General features: G+C 46.5%; 1 protein-coding gene across 4 annotated transcripts in view; it reads left to right on the top strand.

The window, feature by feature from the left end:
- The window catches only part of adam9 (ADAM metallopeptidase domain 9), a 62,121-nt gene that overhangs the window by 15,569 nt on the left and 33,028 nt on the right, over window positions 1-13,524 (top strand). For all 4 annotated transcript variants that reach the window (XM_061729648.1, XM_061729645.1, XM_061729647.1 and 1 more), the window contains 2 exons: window positions 10,830-10,888; window positions 13,028-13,106. In XM_061729648.1, coding sequence (XP_061585632.1) covers window positions 10,830-10,888; window positions 13,028-13,106 — 138 coding nt within the window. The remainder of the gene's footprint in view (window positions 1-10,829; window positions 10,889-13,027; window positions 13,107-13,524) is intronic.

The following is a 13,524-nucleotide window of genomic DNA, read 5'->3' as shown; positions in this document are numbered from 1 at the left end:
ACGTCTGACTCCAACCCCCCGACCAATCAGTGGCCTGTAGTGTGATGATGTCAGATACAGCCGACCGCTTATGGCGCTTTTGCATTAGTACCACCTCAGCTCGGTTCTACCCGTTTTGCGCTTTCGCACTAGGGCTGAGACGGGTAGAGCCGCACCAAGTCGATACTTTTTTCTGTAACCATTTCAGCGAGGTTCTATACGGGGCTGAGCAGGGACTATTTCTGACGTCACCACCCTCCTCGCCACTGATTGGTCGGGGGGGCGGGGCCGTCATCACCCTCCTTGCCTCTGATTGGTCGGGGGGCGGGGCCGGCAGACGTTTGAATCAGGAAGCGGGAGTCAGAGCGACCCGCGGCTCGCGGCGATTTTATTATAAAGCGCAAACGTCTGTTTGGTGATCCAACTCTGAGGTGCAGATGTTCATAAACCTGGTGGCTGACGAGAGAATTAAAAAAGGGATGTAGACGGGCTGTTTTACTCTCAGCCGCTCGCGGCTCCAGCTGATTTCTGATCAGCGCCGACATGAACAAAGCGGTTGCGCAATCGAGTACGTCACAGCAGCTTCACCCCAACCCGCCCACTTCTCATCTGGCAGTGCGAAAACACACGGGGACAAACGGGAAGAGCCGTGACGAGGCGAGCGGTACTAAGGCGGTACTAATGCGAAAGCGCCATTAGAACCTCGGCAGAATAGATACAGAAAAGTATCTACTCGGCACGTTAGACCCCTAGTGGGAAAGCGCAAAGTCGAGTCGGGCTGAGTAGGGACTCGTGGAAAAGCGCCATTAGACGCAACGTCCCGCAGGAAAACACGGCTTACACGAGCTGCGTTTCCATTAGAGATTTGCGCAAAATCTAAATATTGCACAGAAAAACCTGTCATGGTAACACCTCTAATTCTAAAAAAACTGCCAAATATCGCAAAGACCAATTTTTACGTTTTCACAAGATGCTTTTTTTTTAAGACTGCTTGTGCTTATCTGAAAAGTGTCATGGAAATGCGTTTCCTGCATCTGCACGTCTCTGGCAGCGCCAGATTTGGCGTGGTTGGTCAGTCCAACGTCTCAGCTGCCTGTGGCCTCATTGATCCGATGGAAGACCCGTCCGTGCCCGACGGCTGGACTCGGACACTTGGAATAAAACACAGACGGACTTATGCCCCCCAGCCTTCTGTCTCCGTGGTAACACGCAGGGATGTTGACGCCACCACAGAGGCAACCCTGTGTTCTGGTTCTTAAAGTCCGAACTGTTTCCGCCCTCAAAACAAACCGACAACAGGCTGATTATCAGAACCAGAAAACAGCGGGTCGGGCCTGGAACGGACAGGACTGACGGATGGACGGACGTCTCACTGCGTTAGAGGACGGACGAGCAGCTACACACCCACACACAGCAGCTGTTAGCTACACACCTGCTGATAGCTGCAGCCCGCACACAGGAACGCTGCCAGGTGAGCCGGGCGCTCAGGTGACCTTGGAGTTCTGGAACTTTCCTCCAGATATGTTGGCTCCGCCTCCAAAGAAAAAAGTGTTTTTTATTGTTGTGTTTTGATGTATTTGATGTAAGCCCAGTGGATATTTAAAGCTTACAGAAGGCTGCATTTAACTGCTGCTATGTCATTCCTACAGTATTTCTGCAGGTGTTTTGGTCACTGCTATTATTTGTAATATATTATATTATTTGTAATCAGCACAAATTATCTGTCCCCATATGATAAAATCCACCATCCCCCCTGATTTTATTTCTTTTTACAACTCAAGTACTGCCTTTACATATAAACTAAGCTTGTTTGGTGTGTATGTACAACTCAAATCTGCAGAGTTTGTTATGCAGATAGGAGAAGTCAGATAGATAGACAGATAGAAGTCAGATAGGAGAAGTCAGATAGCGTGACTGCAGATGAAGTCATCAAAGAGCTATCTGTGAAGAACAAGGACTGCTCCCCCGGTTGAAGATACACCGTGCTGTTTCAAGGTTAAGGAGGAGAAACATATATCAAGTTGAAGTTAAGGAGTTATGTAAACGTGAACAGTTGTAGCGGAGTGGCTTCAGAGCGGTAGGAGATATAACTGAACGTAGCATCTCTGTCCGTTCTCCTTGCAAGTACAAAGTAACCTCTTGTCTTTCTCTCCTTTGTACTATGTTTTGGCTGTTCTAGGTTGTTTGAACCTGACATTCTTCAGACGTTCAGATCTTTGTTCTTAAGACATATTTGATGCTCTTGCGTGTCATGTTAGTCACATGACTGATCACATGGACAAAGAGTGACGAGAACAGTATGTTTCTCTGGTTCTGCTTGTGCCTCTCTCCTCAAGGATGAGTGTCATTCACTGGTTGGTGACGACTTCTCTGGTGGACATCTGGTCTTTATCATTTTATTGTTTTGATGTTGCTTCCTTCTTTTTTTTTCTTCCTCTACCAAGACAAGCACAGTCTTCCAAGTGTGCAGCAGGGATGTGGGATGGGGACCAGCGGCCCTGAAGAATCACACGTGTTATCACTTGAAGCAGGCCTTCTTGTGGCGCTTTTCCACTAGAACCTACTCAGCCCGACTCCACTCGCACTTTTCCACTAGGGGTCTAACGTACCGAGTAGATACTTTTCTGTAACTATTCTGCCGAGGTTCTAAGTGGCTGAGTCGGCTGTATCTGACATCATCACACTACAGGCCACCGATTGGTCGGGGGGTTGGAGTCAGACGTCTGAGTCAGGAGGAGGAAATCAGAGAAAGAGACTCTGACAGATTCTGGTTCATTTTATTCAACAGGCAATAGATAGATAGATAGATAGATAGATAGATAGATAGATAGAACTTTATTCATCCCCAAAGGGAAATTCAACTGTCCAGCAGCTCATCAAAACATAAAAAACAACCACACTTCCACTCAGACAATAAAAGCACATTCATATTAAAATAAACATGAAATAAAAGGTTAAAAAAAAATAGCATATAAAGTGCAAAATAAAATATAGTCCAGTTGTTGCAGAGGTGAGTGTGTGACTGAGTTCAGGAGGAGTTAAACAGTCTTATTGCTGTGGGGACGAAGGATCTCCTGAATCGCTCCGTCAGCGCAAAAAGTCTGTTTCTGATCCAACTCTGAGGTGCAAATGTTCATAAACCTGGTGATGAGGAGAGAATTAAAAAAGAATTAAACGGCGATAAGGAACGACCAGATCTACCAGGAGCTCTGTCTCTTCATAGCTGCTCACGGCTCCAGCTGACTTTTCAGCAGCACAGAGACAAACAAACAAAAATAAAAAGCGTAGCTGCTTGAAGCTTCTCTCACTCTCAAACTTAAACTTAAACTTTATTTATTTGTATAGCGCCAAATCATACAATATAAAATGCAACACATGGTGCTTTACATGCAGAATAAAATAACAATAAAAAACACAATTTAAAACATTCCATACGACCCCACCCCCCACGCGTACACACACACTCACTCACACTCATACACATGTGCACACACTCACACGCCCACACCCACACACACACACACACAATAAGTGGACTGGTGACATGGCTTAGCACTAACGATCCAGGTGAGGAAAACACTACCTATGGGTGGCCGTCCACACCGAGAGGCATCACCGACCACGACCACCAGAAGCATCCCCACAGAGACCCCCCCAACCCGGACAGACCGGGGCAGACCCCACACAGAAGGTGGAGCCCCCCCCCAGCTACCCAGGCCTGAGGGATCCCCATGACGACACCCCCATGGGCGGAGCAGGCACACCTCCCAGTGTGAACGACCCCCCTGAGGAAACACTGGAGCTAAAAACTAAAAGATTAAAAGAAAGTAAAAAATGCCTAAAAGTGTAAAATTTTAGAGAAATATATATAAAACTTAAGATGAATAATAAATAACATAAAGTAAAAAGTCACTAAAATGGATTAAAGTTTTAGAGATGATAAAAGAGCTAAAGAAGTACACACAATACATAGCTAAAAACAATAGGTAAATGAGATCAGATAAAAGCCAAACTAAAAAGGTGTGTCTTGAGCCTCCTTTTAAAAATATCAACATTCTCTGCGGCCCTGAGGTTCTCTGGCAGGCTGTTCCATAAAGAGGGGCCATAATGGCTGAATGCAGCCTCACCGTGGGTTTTGGTCGCGGTTCGGGGAATGGTTAAAAGGCCGGTACCAGAGGACCTCAGGGTCCGTGAGGGTTGATACAGTAAAAGCAGATCAGATAAATAAGATGGCCCAAGACCGTTAAGACACTTAAAAACCAGTAAAAGAACCTTAAAATCAATCCTGAAACGGACGGGGAGCCAATGCAGCGATTTTAAAACAGGTGTAATGTGCTCCCGCCCTCTGGTCCTCGTCAGCACGCGAGCGGCTGAGTTCTGTAATAGCTGTAAGTTCTTAATACTCTTTTTAGGAAGACCAGAGAGCAGGGCATTACAATAATCTAAACGACTAGAGATAAAAGCATCAGCACCTCCGTGCTGGCCTGAGAGAGAAACGGGCGGACTCTGGCTATGTTCTTAAGATGGTAAAAACCTATTTTCGTGATATTCTTTATGTGTGGAATAAAAGTGAGCTCAGAGTCAAAAATAACACCCAGGTTCTTTACACGTTGCGAAGGTTTAAAATCTTGTAGTTTTGGTAAAAGTTTCTCTCTCCGGCCTTCAGGACCAATAACTAAAACCTCTGTTTTGTCCTGGTTGAGCTGTAGGAAATTATCTGCCATCCATGACTTAATATCTAAAATACAGTTAAAAAGGGCATCAAGTGGCCCTGTGTCATCAGGAGACACGGCGATGTACAGCTGTGTGTCGTCAGCGTAACTGTGGAAGCTGATGCCGTGTCTCCTGATGACGTCCCCCAAGGGAAGCATGTAAAGGTTAAAAAGAAGCGGACCTAAAATTGACCCTTGGGGGACCCCACACTTAATTTCATGCATTCTGGAGGAACATGTATCCAAACTTACAAAGAAAGATCGATCTGTGAGATAGGAGCGGAACCAGTTAAAAACAGTACCAGAGAGGCCCACCAGGTGCTTCAGTCTGTTTAATAAAATGTGATGGTCTACTGTATCGAAGGCGGCACTAAGATCCAGTAGAACCAAGACTGTCAGTTTGCGGTTATCTAAATTGCACCTGATGTCATTTAAAATCTTTAAAAGGGCTGTCTCGGTGCTGTGGTTCATCCTAAAGCCAGACTGAAATTTCTCTGAAATATTGTTTCTTATTAAAAAATAATTTACTTGGTTAAAAACCAGCTTTTCTAAAATCTTACTTAAAAAGGGTAAGTTGGATACAGGTCTGTAGTTATTAAAAATGCTGTGATCTAAATTACTCTTCTTCAGAAGGGGCTTCACCACCGCCATTTTAAAGGCGGCAGGGAAGACACCCGTCTGAAGAGAGTAATTTACTATATTTAAAATATGTTCCTCAAAGAATTCATAAAATGTCTTTAAAAGTGATGTGGGAATGGGATCTAAAAGGCAGGTTGTTGGGTTTACCTGGGAGAAAACTCGACCAAGTGTCCTCGCATCAACCAGGGCAAAACTCTCCAGTGTTTCCTCGGGTAAAAGCAACTGTCCAGATGTGTTAAAAATGACATTTTGATGTGGTAAAAGACTGGACCTAATGTTGTCAATTTTACTTCTGAAGTGGTCTGCAAAATCCTCACAAAGATTGTCTGTTGGTGGTTGTGAGGAATTCTTAAAATGTACATTTGTTAAAAGATCGAAGGTGGAGAAAAGAAATTTAGAATTGTTTTTATTGTCTGTAATGAGTTTTGAGAAATGGGCAATTCTTGCTTGTTTGACGGTTTTATTGTAGGATTTGAGTTGATCACGAAATATCTGATAATGTATTGTAAGTTTGCTTTTTCTCCACCTTCTCTCAGCACTCCTGCATTTTCTTTTTGATTTTTTGACTTCCTCAGTTCTCCATGGGGGTGTAGGCTTAGTTTTTATGGTTTTTGTTAAAAGTGGAGCAACTGAGTTCAGAGTGGATTCTAGTTTCCTGTTAAAATTATCAACAATAAAATCACATGATGCAGGTAAAACATCAGCAGGAGTGCTCTGTAAAATCTCAATAAAATTTGCAGCCACTTCAGGAGTTAGGTAGCGTTTCCTCACCGTTCTCATCGAGGCTTCCTGATGATTAAGACTGGTGATGTTAAAAAACACGCAGTAATGGTCAGACACAGCCAGATCGACAACAGAGGACACACCGGTGGACAGGCCATAGGTTATGACTAGGTCCAGGGTGTGTCCTCTGTTGTGAGTCGGCTGTGTGACATGTTGGGTAAAATCCATGCAGTTTAAAAGGTTTAAAAATTCTCTCGACAGTGGGTCGGAGGTATTGTCAATGTGTAGATTAAAATCACCAGTTATTAAAATTCTGTTGTAAGTGGTATGTATGATTGATAAAAGCTCTGAAAATTCACTGATAAAAACAGTGGAGTGATGGGGTGGTCTATAAACAGTTAAACAAAGAATAGGAGGACTGCTAAAAACAAAGGCAAGGTGTTCAAATGAGGAGTAGTTGTTAAAAGGGACCTCCTTTGTAGCTAATATGTTTTTAAAAATTGAAGCTGTGCCGCCTCCCTTTCTAACACCCCGTGTAGTAAATAAAAAATTAAAATTTGGTGGAGAAGCCTGGATGAGGGAAAATGCAGCGTCCGTGCCAAGCCATGTCTCTGTTAAAAGAATACCATCAAGTTTATGATGCACAATAAGATCATTTAGAATAAAGGTTTTGTTTAAAAGAGAGCGCACGTTCAACACAGCCAAGTTAATGTCTGTGTTGGACGTGCGCTCACGACCACAACGTACCGGGTTGATAAAAACAAGATTGTCTCTGTTAAAACCAGTGGGTCTGTGGATCTGACGGGGAAAACGGGTGGTGACCAGGGGATGAATTGGTTGAGGATCTGGTGTGTGGGTGGCGCCAGATGTAGCTGGTTTTATGGAAGAATTATCTGGTGGGGGTGGCAATGATGACTGTGACCTGTGGGGGAAGCTGGAGAGGGGGGCAGTGCTGTGAGCGGCTGGCTCCACAGGTGAAGAGGAAGACTCCGGGCCAGAGCTGGGAGTGTGGGTGTGGCCAGAAAATAGTCACTCCCGTGGAGCCGACAGAACCGCGTGCTGAATGTTTGCAGCCAGCACGCGGCCCCCCAGCCTATTTGGGTGAAGTCCGTCGGGTCTGTAAAAGGAGGGACGATTCCAGAAAAGATTAAAATTGTCGATAAAACCAATGTTAAGAGCCCTGCAGGTGTTCTGAAGCCAAGAGTTCAGATAGAGCAGCCTGCTGAAGCGCATTGCTCCGCGGGACAGCGTTGGAAGCGGGCCGCTGATAAAAATGGACTTCCCACAGTTTTTAAGGAAGGTGAACAGCTCATTAAAATCATTTTTTAAAAGCTCAGAGCGCGGTTTGGAGCAATCATTGGATCCCACATGGACAATGACGCGAGCAATGGTGGATGGAGCAGACTGTAGCAGAGCGGGGAGTTTCCCTAGAATCACCGGGACTGTGGCTCCAGGGAAGCAATGCGTGGCTGCGTTGAAGAACCTAATGTTCCGGGATATTGAGTCTCCCACGATCAGTGCGGTTGGGGAGAAGAGGGGGCGAGGAGAAGAAGGTTGTGGGGACTCACGGTTGGAGGATGCAGGGTCCCCGCTGGGTGCCCGGGTAGACGGGTGAGGTGGTGAGGCTGTGGCCGCGGCATCAGACGAGGAACGGGGATTTCCTGCCGGCTCCGGACGAGGACGAGGAGGGCCCCCGGAGCGCCGGAGCACCGCCTCCCTCAGGATTTCCCGCCGGGCAGAGGAGGAGGTCGTCGGCCGGGATGAGGTTGAGCATCGCTGGGGCTCCTGGGTGTCGCCAGCTGACGGTGGAGGGGCTGTGGTGTCGGCCGGCGCTGTCGTCGGGTGTAGAGCTGAAACCGCAGGTTGCGGGACATCAGCCGGATGGACCGGATTTTCATCCGGCGACAAAGCCGTGTAGCGGTTGGAGAGGCTCAGCGGCGGAGGAGGAGAGGCGGCCCCGCCTGAGTGCTTCTTGCGGCCGCGAACCACCACTTCAGACCAGGGTGGTTCGCGGTTCGGTGTGGAGCAGGAGGAGGGCCGTGGACAGGTGGAAGGATCCCACACGGCTGTATCCAGGAGAGCCGCGCTCATTTTTTAACTTGATATCAAACACAAGCCACAGACCCAGCAGCACATCTATCATCTCCTCCAGGTTCTACATCTTTAGTGTTGTTGTCTTCTTCGTCTAGATCACACAATCAAATACGTCACAGCAGCTTCTCCAACCTCCTACTTCTGATCTGGGTGCTGAATTGTTGTGGAAAAGAAACCAGGCCGAGTTGAGTCCAGCTGAGATGAGATGAGTAGAGCTGAGTAGGTACTAGTGGAAAAGCACCATTGGACATACTGTGATTGACGTAACGGTGATGTTCTGGTCTTTCAGCGCCATGCCCCCTCACCGAGGTCAATCAGGGGCAATCAGTAACCTCCGTTCTGCTGAAACTAGTCTTGTGCAGAGATATGTCTGATGAGCCTTTTGAAGATAGTTGTTTCAGAAGTGAGAGGGTGGGAGTCCCGGATGGGAGGAGGCTCCGAGGAGATGAAGGGCAGCGTTTAATGTGGATCAGAGGTCAGCAGTGATCAGGAAACGGCAGCATTTTCCTGCTGGAGGATTCTCCGATGCAGACTCGGAGGACGCCCCCCCCCCTCACCACTCTGGCCTGGCGTCCTGTTCCACCAGCTGGTGAAGAGGATCTGTGGTTGGGCTGATGCCGGAGTCCCTGCAGAGACCGAACTGCATGATGTCACTGCAGCATGGAAGTGTCCTGCTGGAAACTTGAACAGAAAGAGTCACTGCAACAAAGTTCAGTCCTTGCTCTCGTCTCACGTCAGCGCGTCTCTTTCCTCAGCAGGACTGATCAGTGGATCGAATTGTTACACATTACTTTTGTAATACTGTATTTGACCCGGTCTTTGTGCGTTTTGACCGTAAAGAAACTTAATTCCTGCCATTGTAAGAATGAGATGTACCTGCTGTATCTACTGCCCTTACTTTTTAACAACTTGTGCTTTTTATTATTTTACCTTTTTTCTTATCATTGTATTTGTTATTTACTGTTTAATTGTGTCTTGCCGCTTTTAATGTTGATGTAAAGCACTTTGAATTACCTTGTGTTGAATTGTGTTATACAAATAAACTTGCTTTGCCTTTGGTCGTCACAGTGCAACCAGTCTCTGTCATTCCAAGAGAATTAAGAATTCTTTACAGTTGGAATAGTTTACCAAAGTTTACCAGTTCATTACATCAGTAAGTCACAGGAGGAATAGACGCTGACCTCTATCACGTCTGTTACCGTGATGGACCCGCTAGGATCCACTGACTTGTCGAACTACCCCCCCATACCACATGGTGGTGGTAATGAGCCACTTTTCCTGTTTGCCAACTGCTAATGAATCAAAAGCAAGAGATGCCAGTGAACAAGGGAAAAAAAGGTTTAGAGGGCTGAACTACGGTGGCCGACAAGGGCCAAACGCACTGCAACGGCCTAATGCGTCTCAGTTAAGGAAAACGGCTTCAAGTACAGAAACGATTCAAATTCGTACAACGCTGCACATTACGAGACGTTTCTTTATTATATTTTACACCAGACGATACAATGTAGCGTTGTACAGTGATATAAACATTGTATATAAATATAGTCAGATAAAAATCACATTACCGTTCCCGCTGTATGTTTAAACCATGGATGTAAACACTGTGGTTCAGTCAGCAGCGCCCCCTGCAGGTTTGGAGCACTTCCGGTTGTAGTGACCGGTTATGAAGCGTTTTCCTTTTGAAGATGGTTTCTTGTTTTATATCATTTTGTGCTTTGCATCGTTTCTCTATTTGCAGCGTTTGATGATGCTGCATTTGTCTTTGTTTTTTGCAGCACGTTTTTTCATTTGCACCACGTTCCTCTTTTTGTACCTCGTTTTGAGTTTGTGAATTTGAATCGTTTCTGTACTTGAAGCCATTTTCCTTAACTGAGACGCATTAGGCCGTTGCAGTGCGTTTGGCCCTTGTCGGCCACCGTACTGAACAATGACACCCCTTGACTACAGTCGGCACTGAGTCAGCATCACCCCCCACCCATCAGTTGTAGCCCACACTGAAGTACCAAACCCACGACAAGGACTTGTTTTGCTCCAACTGAAGGTCCCAGAAATTCTCATTGCAGGGGCGTTCCTGGTAATTGAGACAACCGACGGCGATAAAAAGGCCCCTACATCCTCTGCTGGAGGAAACCCAGCTAGAAGTAGTAGAGGGGTTCCCTCCAGATGTTCTTCAGCAGGATGCAGCAGAATTACCTTGTACATTGGCCTAACGTCTGTAGATAACAGCTGGAATAACAAGTTTGCATTGGGTTGATGGCCATTCGCAATAACTCCAACTTTGGGCGGTGTGAAGGTGTGGGTGTGGCGCCCAGCACAGCCCCCTAACACAGGAGTCCAAAAGCATGCAGGACACTAGACGGTCTCTGTGGTCCCATAAAAGTGGAACCAAAGAGCTGTGTCTCCGTCCAAGAAGACTCCTCAGAGATGCCCCTACTGTAACACCTCTACGCCCACCTGTCCTCCAACTGCTGCATCAGATCTGCAGCTGTTTGAGTGGGATGTTCTAGTGCAGGTCTCACACTGCGGGCTGTTTACACAGCTGGTCACGAGTTGCCTCTTCACGGCGTTGTCATAGCAACCTTTGTGTCTCTGACCACCGTTAATGGAGCTCGGCCCCCAGAGATGCGTGGAAATGTCGGTGGATGCTGCTGAATGAAGCTGACTGTAACCTTGTGTCTGCAGGTGTCTTACATCCTCAGCTTGGCGGGGAAGGATCACGTCCTCCATCTGCAGAGAAACCAGTAAGTTCTGTGAATCCGCCGCCTACTGTACGCTTACTTATTTGATTTTGATTTGATTTGATTTGTTTATTTGCACAACATAAAAACGGTACAAAAGTTAGAATGAATATAAAAACATGAAAATATGTGCAGGTGAGAAAGGAAGCCCTAAATGGGCTTATTCAAAGTTCTCACCAGGATAATACATTACATTATAAAATCAGCAAGTACAAAAACAGCGTTCAAATAAGATGGATATTTCCAAACAATTTCTCGGTTGGATGAGTGTGTGTGCTTGCGTGTGAGCATGCACGTGTGTGTGTGTGTGTGTGTGTGTGTGTGTGTGTGTGTGTGTGTGTGTGTGTGTGTGTGTGTGTGTGTGTGTGTGTGTGTGTGTGTGTGTGTGTGCGTGTGCGTGTGCGCGTGCGTGTGCGTGTGCACGTGCAGAAGTGAGTCCACATTAAGTGGAAGCACTTCTATACGCTTGATCCATAAGGCTGGTCTTCAATCTCTGTTTAAAACTACTAATAGGCAGTGAAGATTTAGCAATAAGTATATGAGAATTCCAGAGTGAGGAACCTCTGTCTTTGATGGAGAACTGACTGCTATTGGTACGACTGAATGAAGAATGGAGATCCTCAGATTGTCTAGTACTTACTGCTCAGTATCTGCTCTCATGGAGACGCGTTCACATACGCTGTTGGAGCACCTCGGGGTTCACTTCAGGTTGAGGGTGTGAACGCAGTCTGACCACAACCATCCACAGGGGTGTCCACAGGGGTGTCCATGGGGGTGTCCACAGACGTGTCTATGAGGGTGTCTAGGGAGTTGTCCTCGGGGAGGTCAACAGGAGTGTCCATGGGGTTGTCTACAGCAGTGTTCTCCTATCTCTGGGCCGCGGCCCGGTACCGGGCCGTGGGTTATTTGGTACCGGGCCGCACAGAAGGAAAAAATAATTTCTGTAGCCCCGACTGATGATGGATGACTCTCAAACTGATGGTTTACAATGTTTTTATTCCTTGGATGTAAATACACTGCAAACACACCGTAAGAGCTATAAACGAATAAAATAAAATAGAGTTAGTCTTACTACATTCATATAACTTTCATTTAACTTAAATACAGACCGACGAAGCTGCTCGCTCGGTCGGCAATAAAGCTACCGTTAACACGATACATGAGCAACCAAACTTAAGCTGGACATAAATACGGCATAAAATTTGCACAAATCCTCATCAGCAGGTGCTTTTTGTGTCAGTTAGGCTCCACTTTAGCATTCCTGACACTCGTTTAGTCTTGCAGACACACTTTCTACTGCCGTTAAACTTTTACCGTTGAAAGCGCCGGATGTTGACGAGGTCTCGGCGAGACGCCTTCAAAATAAAAGCACTAAATATCACAAATTAAATAAAAGCCTGGCTTTAAATAACGTTAAAAATATTGTCAGACATTAAATCGGTCCGCGGTTCAGAAAAGGTTGGGGACCACTGGTCTACAGGGTTATCCTCGGGGGTGTCTACGGTGGTGTGCTCGGGAGGTGTCTTTGGGGTAATCTACGGGGGGACCACGGGGTTGTCTACGTAGGTGTCCTCGGGGGTGTCCACAGCTCCATGTGGTGCAAATGAAAAAACGTGCTGCAAAAAACAAAGACAAATGCAGCATCATCAAACGCGCTGCAAATAGAGAAACGATGCAAAGCACAAAACAATATAAAACAAGAAAACATCTTTGGGCTTTGCATCGTTTCTCTATTTGCAGCGCATTTGATGATGCTGCATTTGTGTTTGTTTTTTCATTTGCACCACGTTCCTCTTTTTGTACCTCGTTTTGAGTTTGTGAATTTGAATCGTTTCTGTACTTGAAGCCGTTTTCCTTAACTGAGACTCATTAAGCCGTTGCAGTGCGTTTGGCCTTTGTCAGCCACCGTAGTCCTGCTGTTGTTGACACGATTTTGCTGTTGTTGAAACAGTCCTGCTGTTGTTTTTACTTACCACTGTTTGGCTTAAGGTTTTTCTCCCACTAGGGGAGTTTTTAATCTGCCATTGTTTATGTAATAATTTTTTGGGGGGGGGTTTATGTTCTGGTCTCTGGAAAGATCCTAGATACAACTTCTGTTGTAATAGACGCTATATAAATACACGGTTGTGCTGTTGTCTCCAGGCTGCTGCTGCCTGCAGACTTCTCCGTCTTCACCTACAGTCAGAATGGATCCAGGATCACATCCAGACCGCCTGTGCAGGTAACACGCCGTCTCCGCACCATGTGACCTCTCTGGCCACCCGGGCCACCAGCAGCTTTGTGGCTAAGCTTTGCTGAGCGTAGTGAGACGTTTTATCACTTCCACATCACTTCCACAGCCCTCATGGAAGTGGCTGCAGAAGCACAGGAAATGATTGTTTGGGCCATAAAAGCTAGAGAGACGTCTGAATGGGACACGTGATGCCGGCGGCTCGGAGAGGCCGCTGCTTCACTCGGGCCTTCGGGGTTGTTGAAAGAAGACCTTTCCCAGCCGCTGAGGCACGATGGGAGTTCCCGGAGATTTAATGCGTTCACTGTTTCCTGTCTCGTGACCTGCTGCGGTCTTTGCCCCGGTTCGTTCTCTGAGCTCAGGGCCGATCCCATATGTGAGGAGTGATTTAGGAGGCTCGTCCCTGCAG

This window comes from Cololabis saira, chromosome 9 (assembly GCF_033807715.1).
Source record: "Cololabis saira isolate AMF1-May2022 chromosome 9, fColSai1.1, whole genome shotgun sequence".
Lineage (NCBI taxonomy): Eukaryota > Metazoa > Chordata > Actinopteri > Beloniformes > Belonidae > Cololabis > Cololabis saira.
This window is presented reverse-complemented; position numbering and strand designations above follow the sequence as displayed.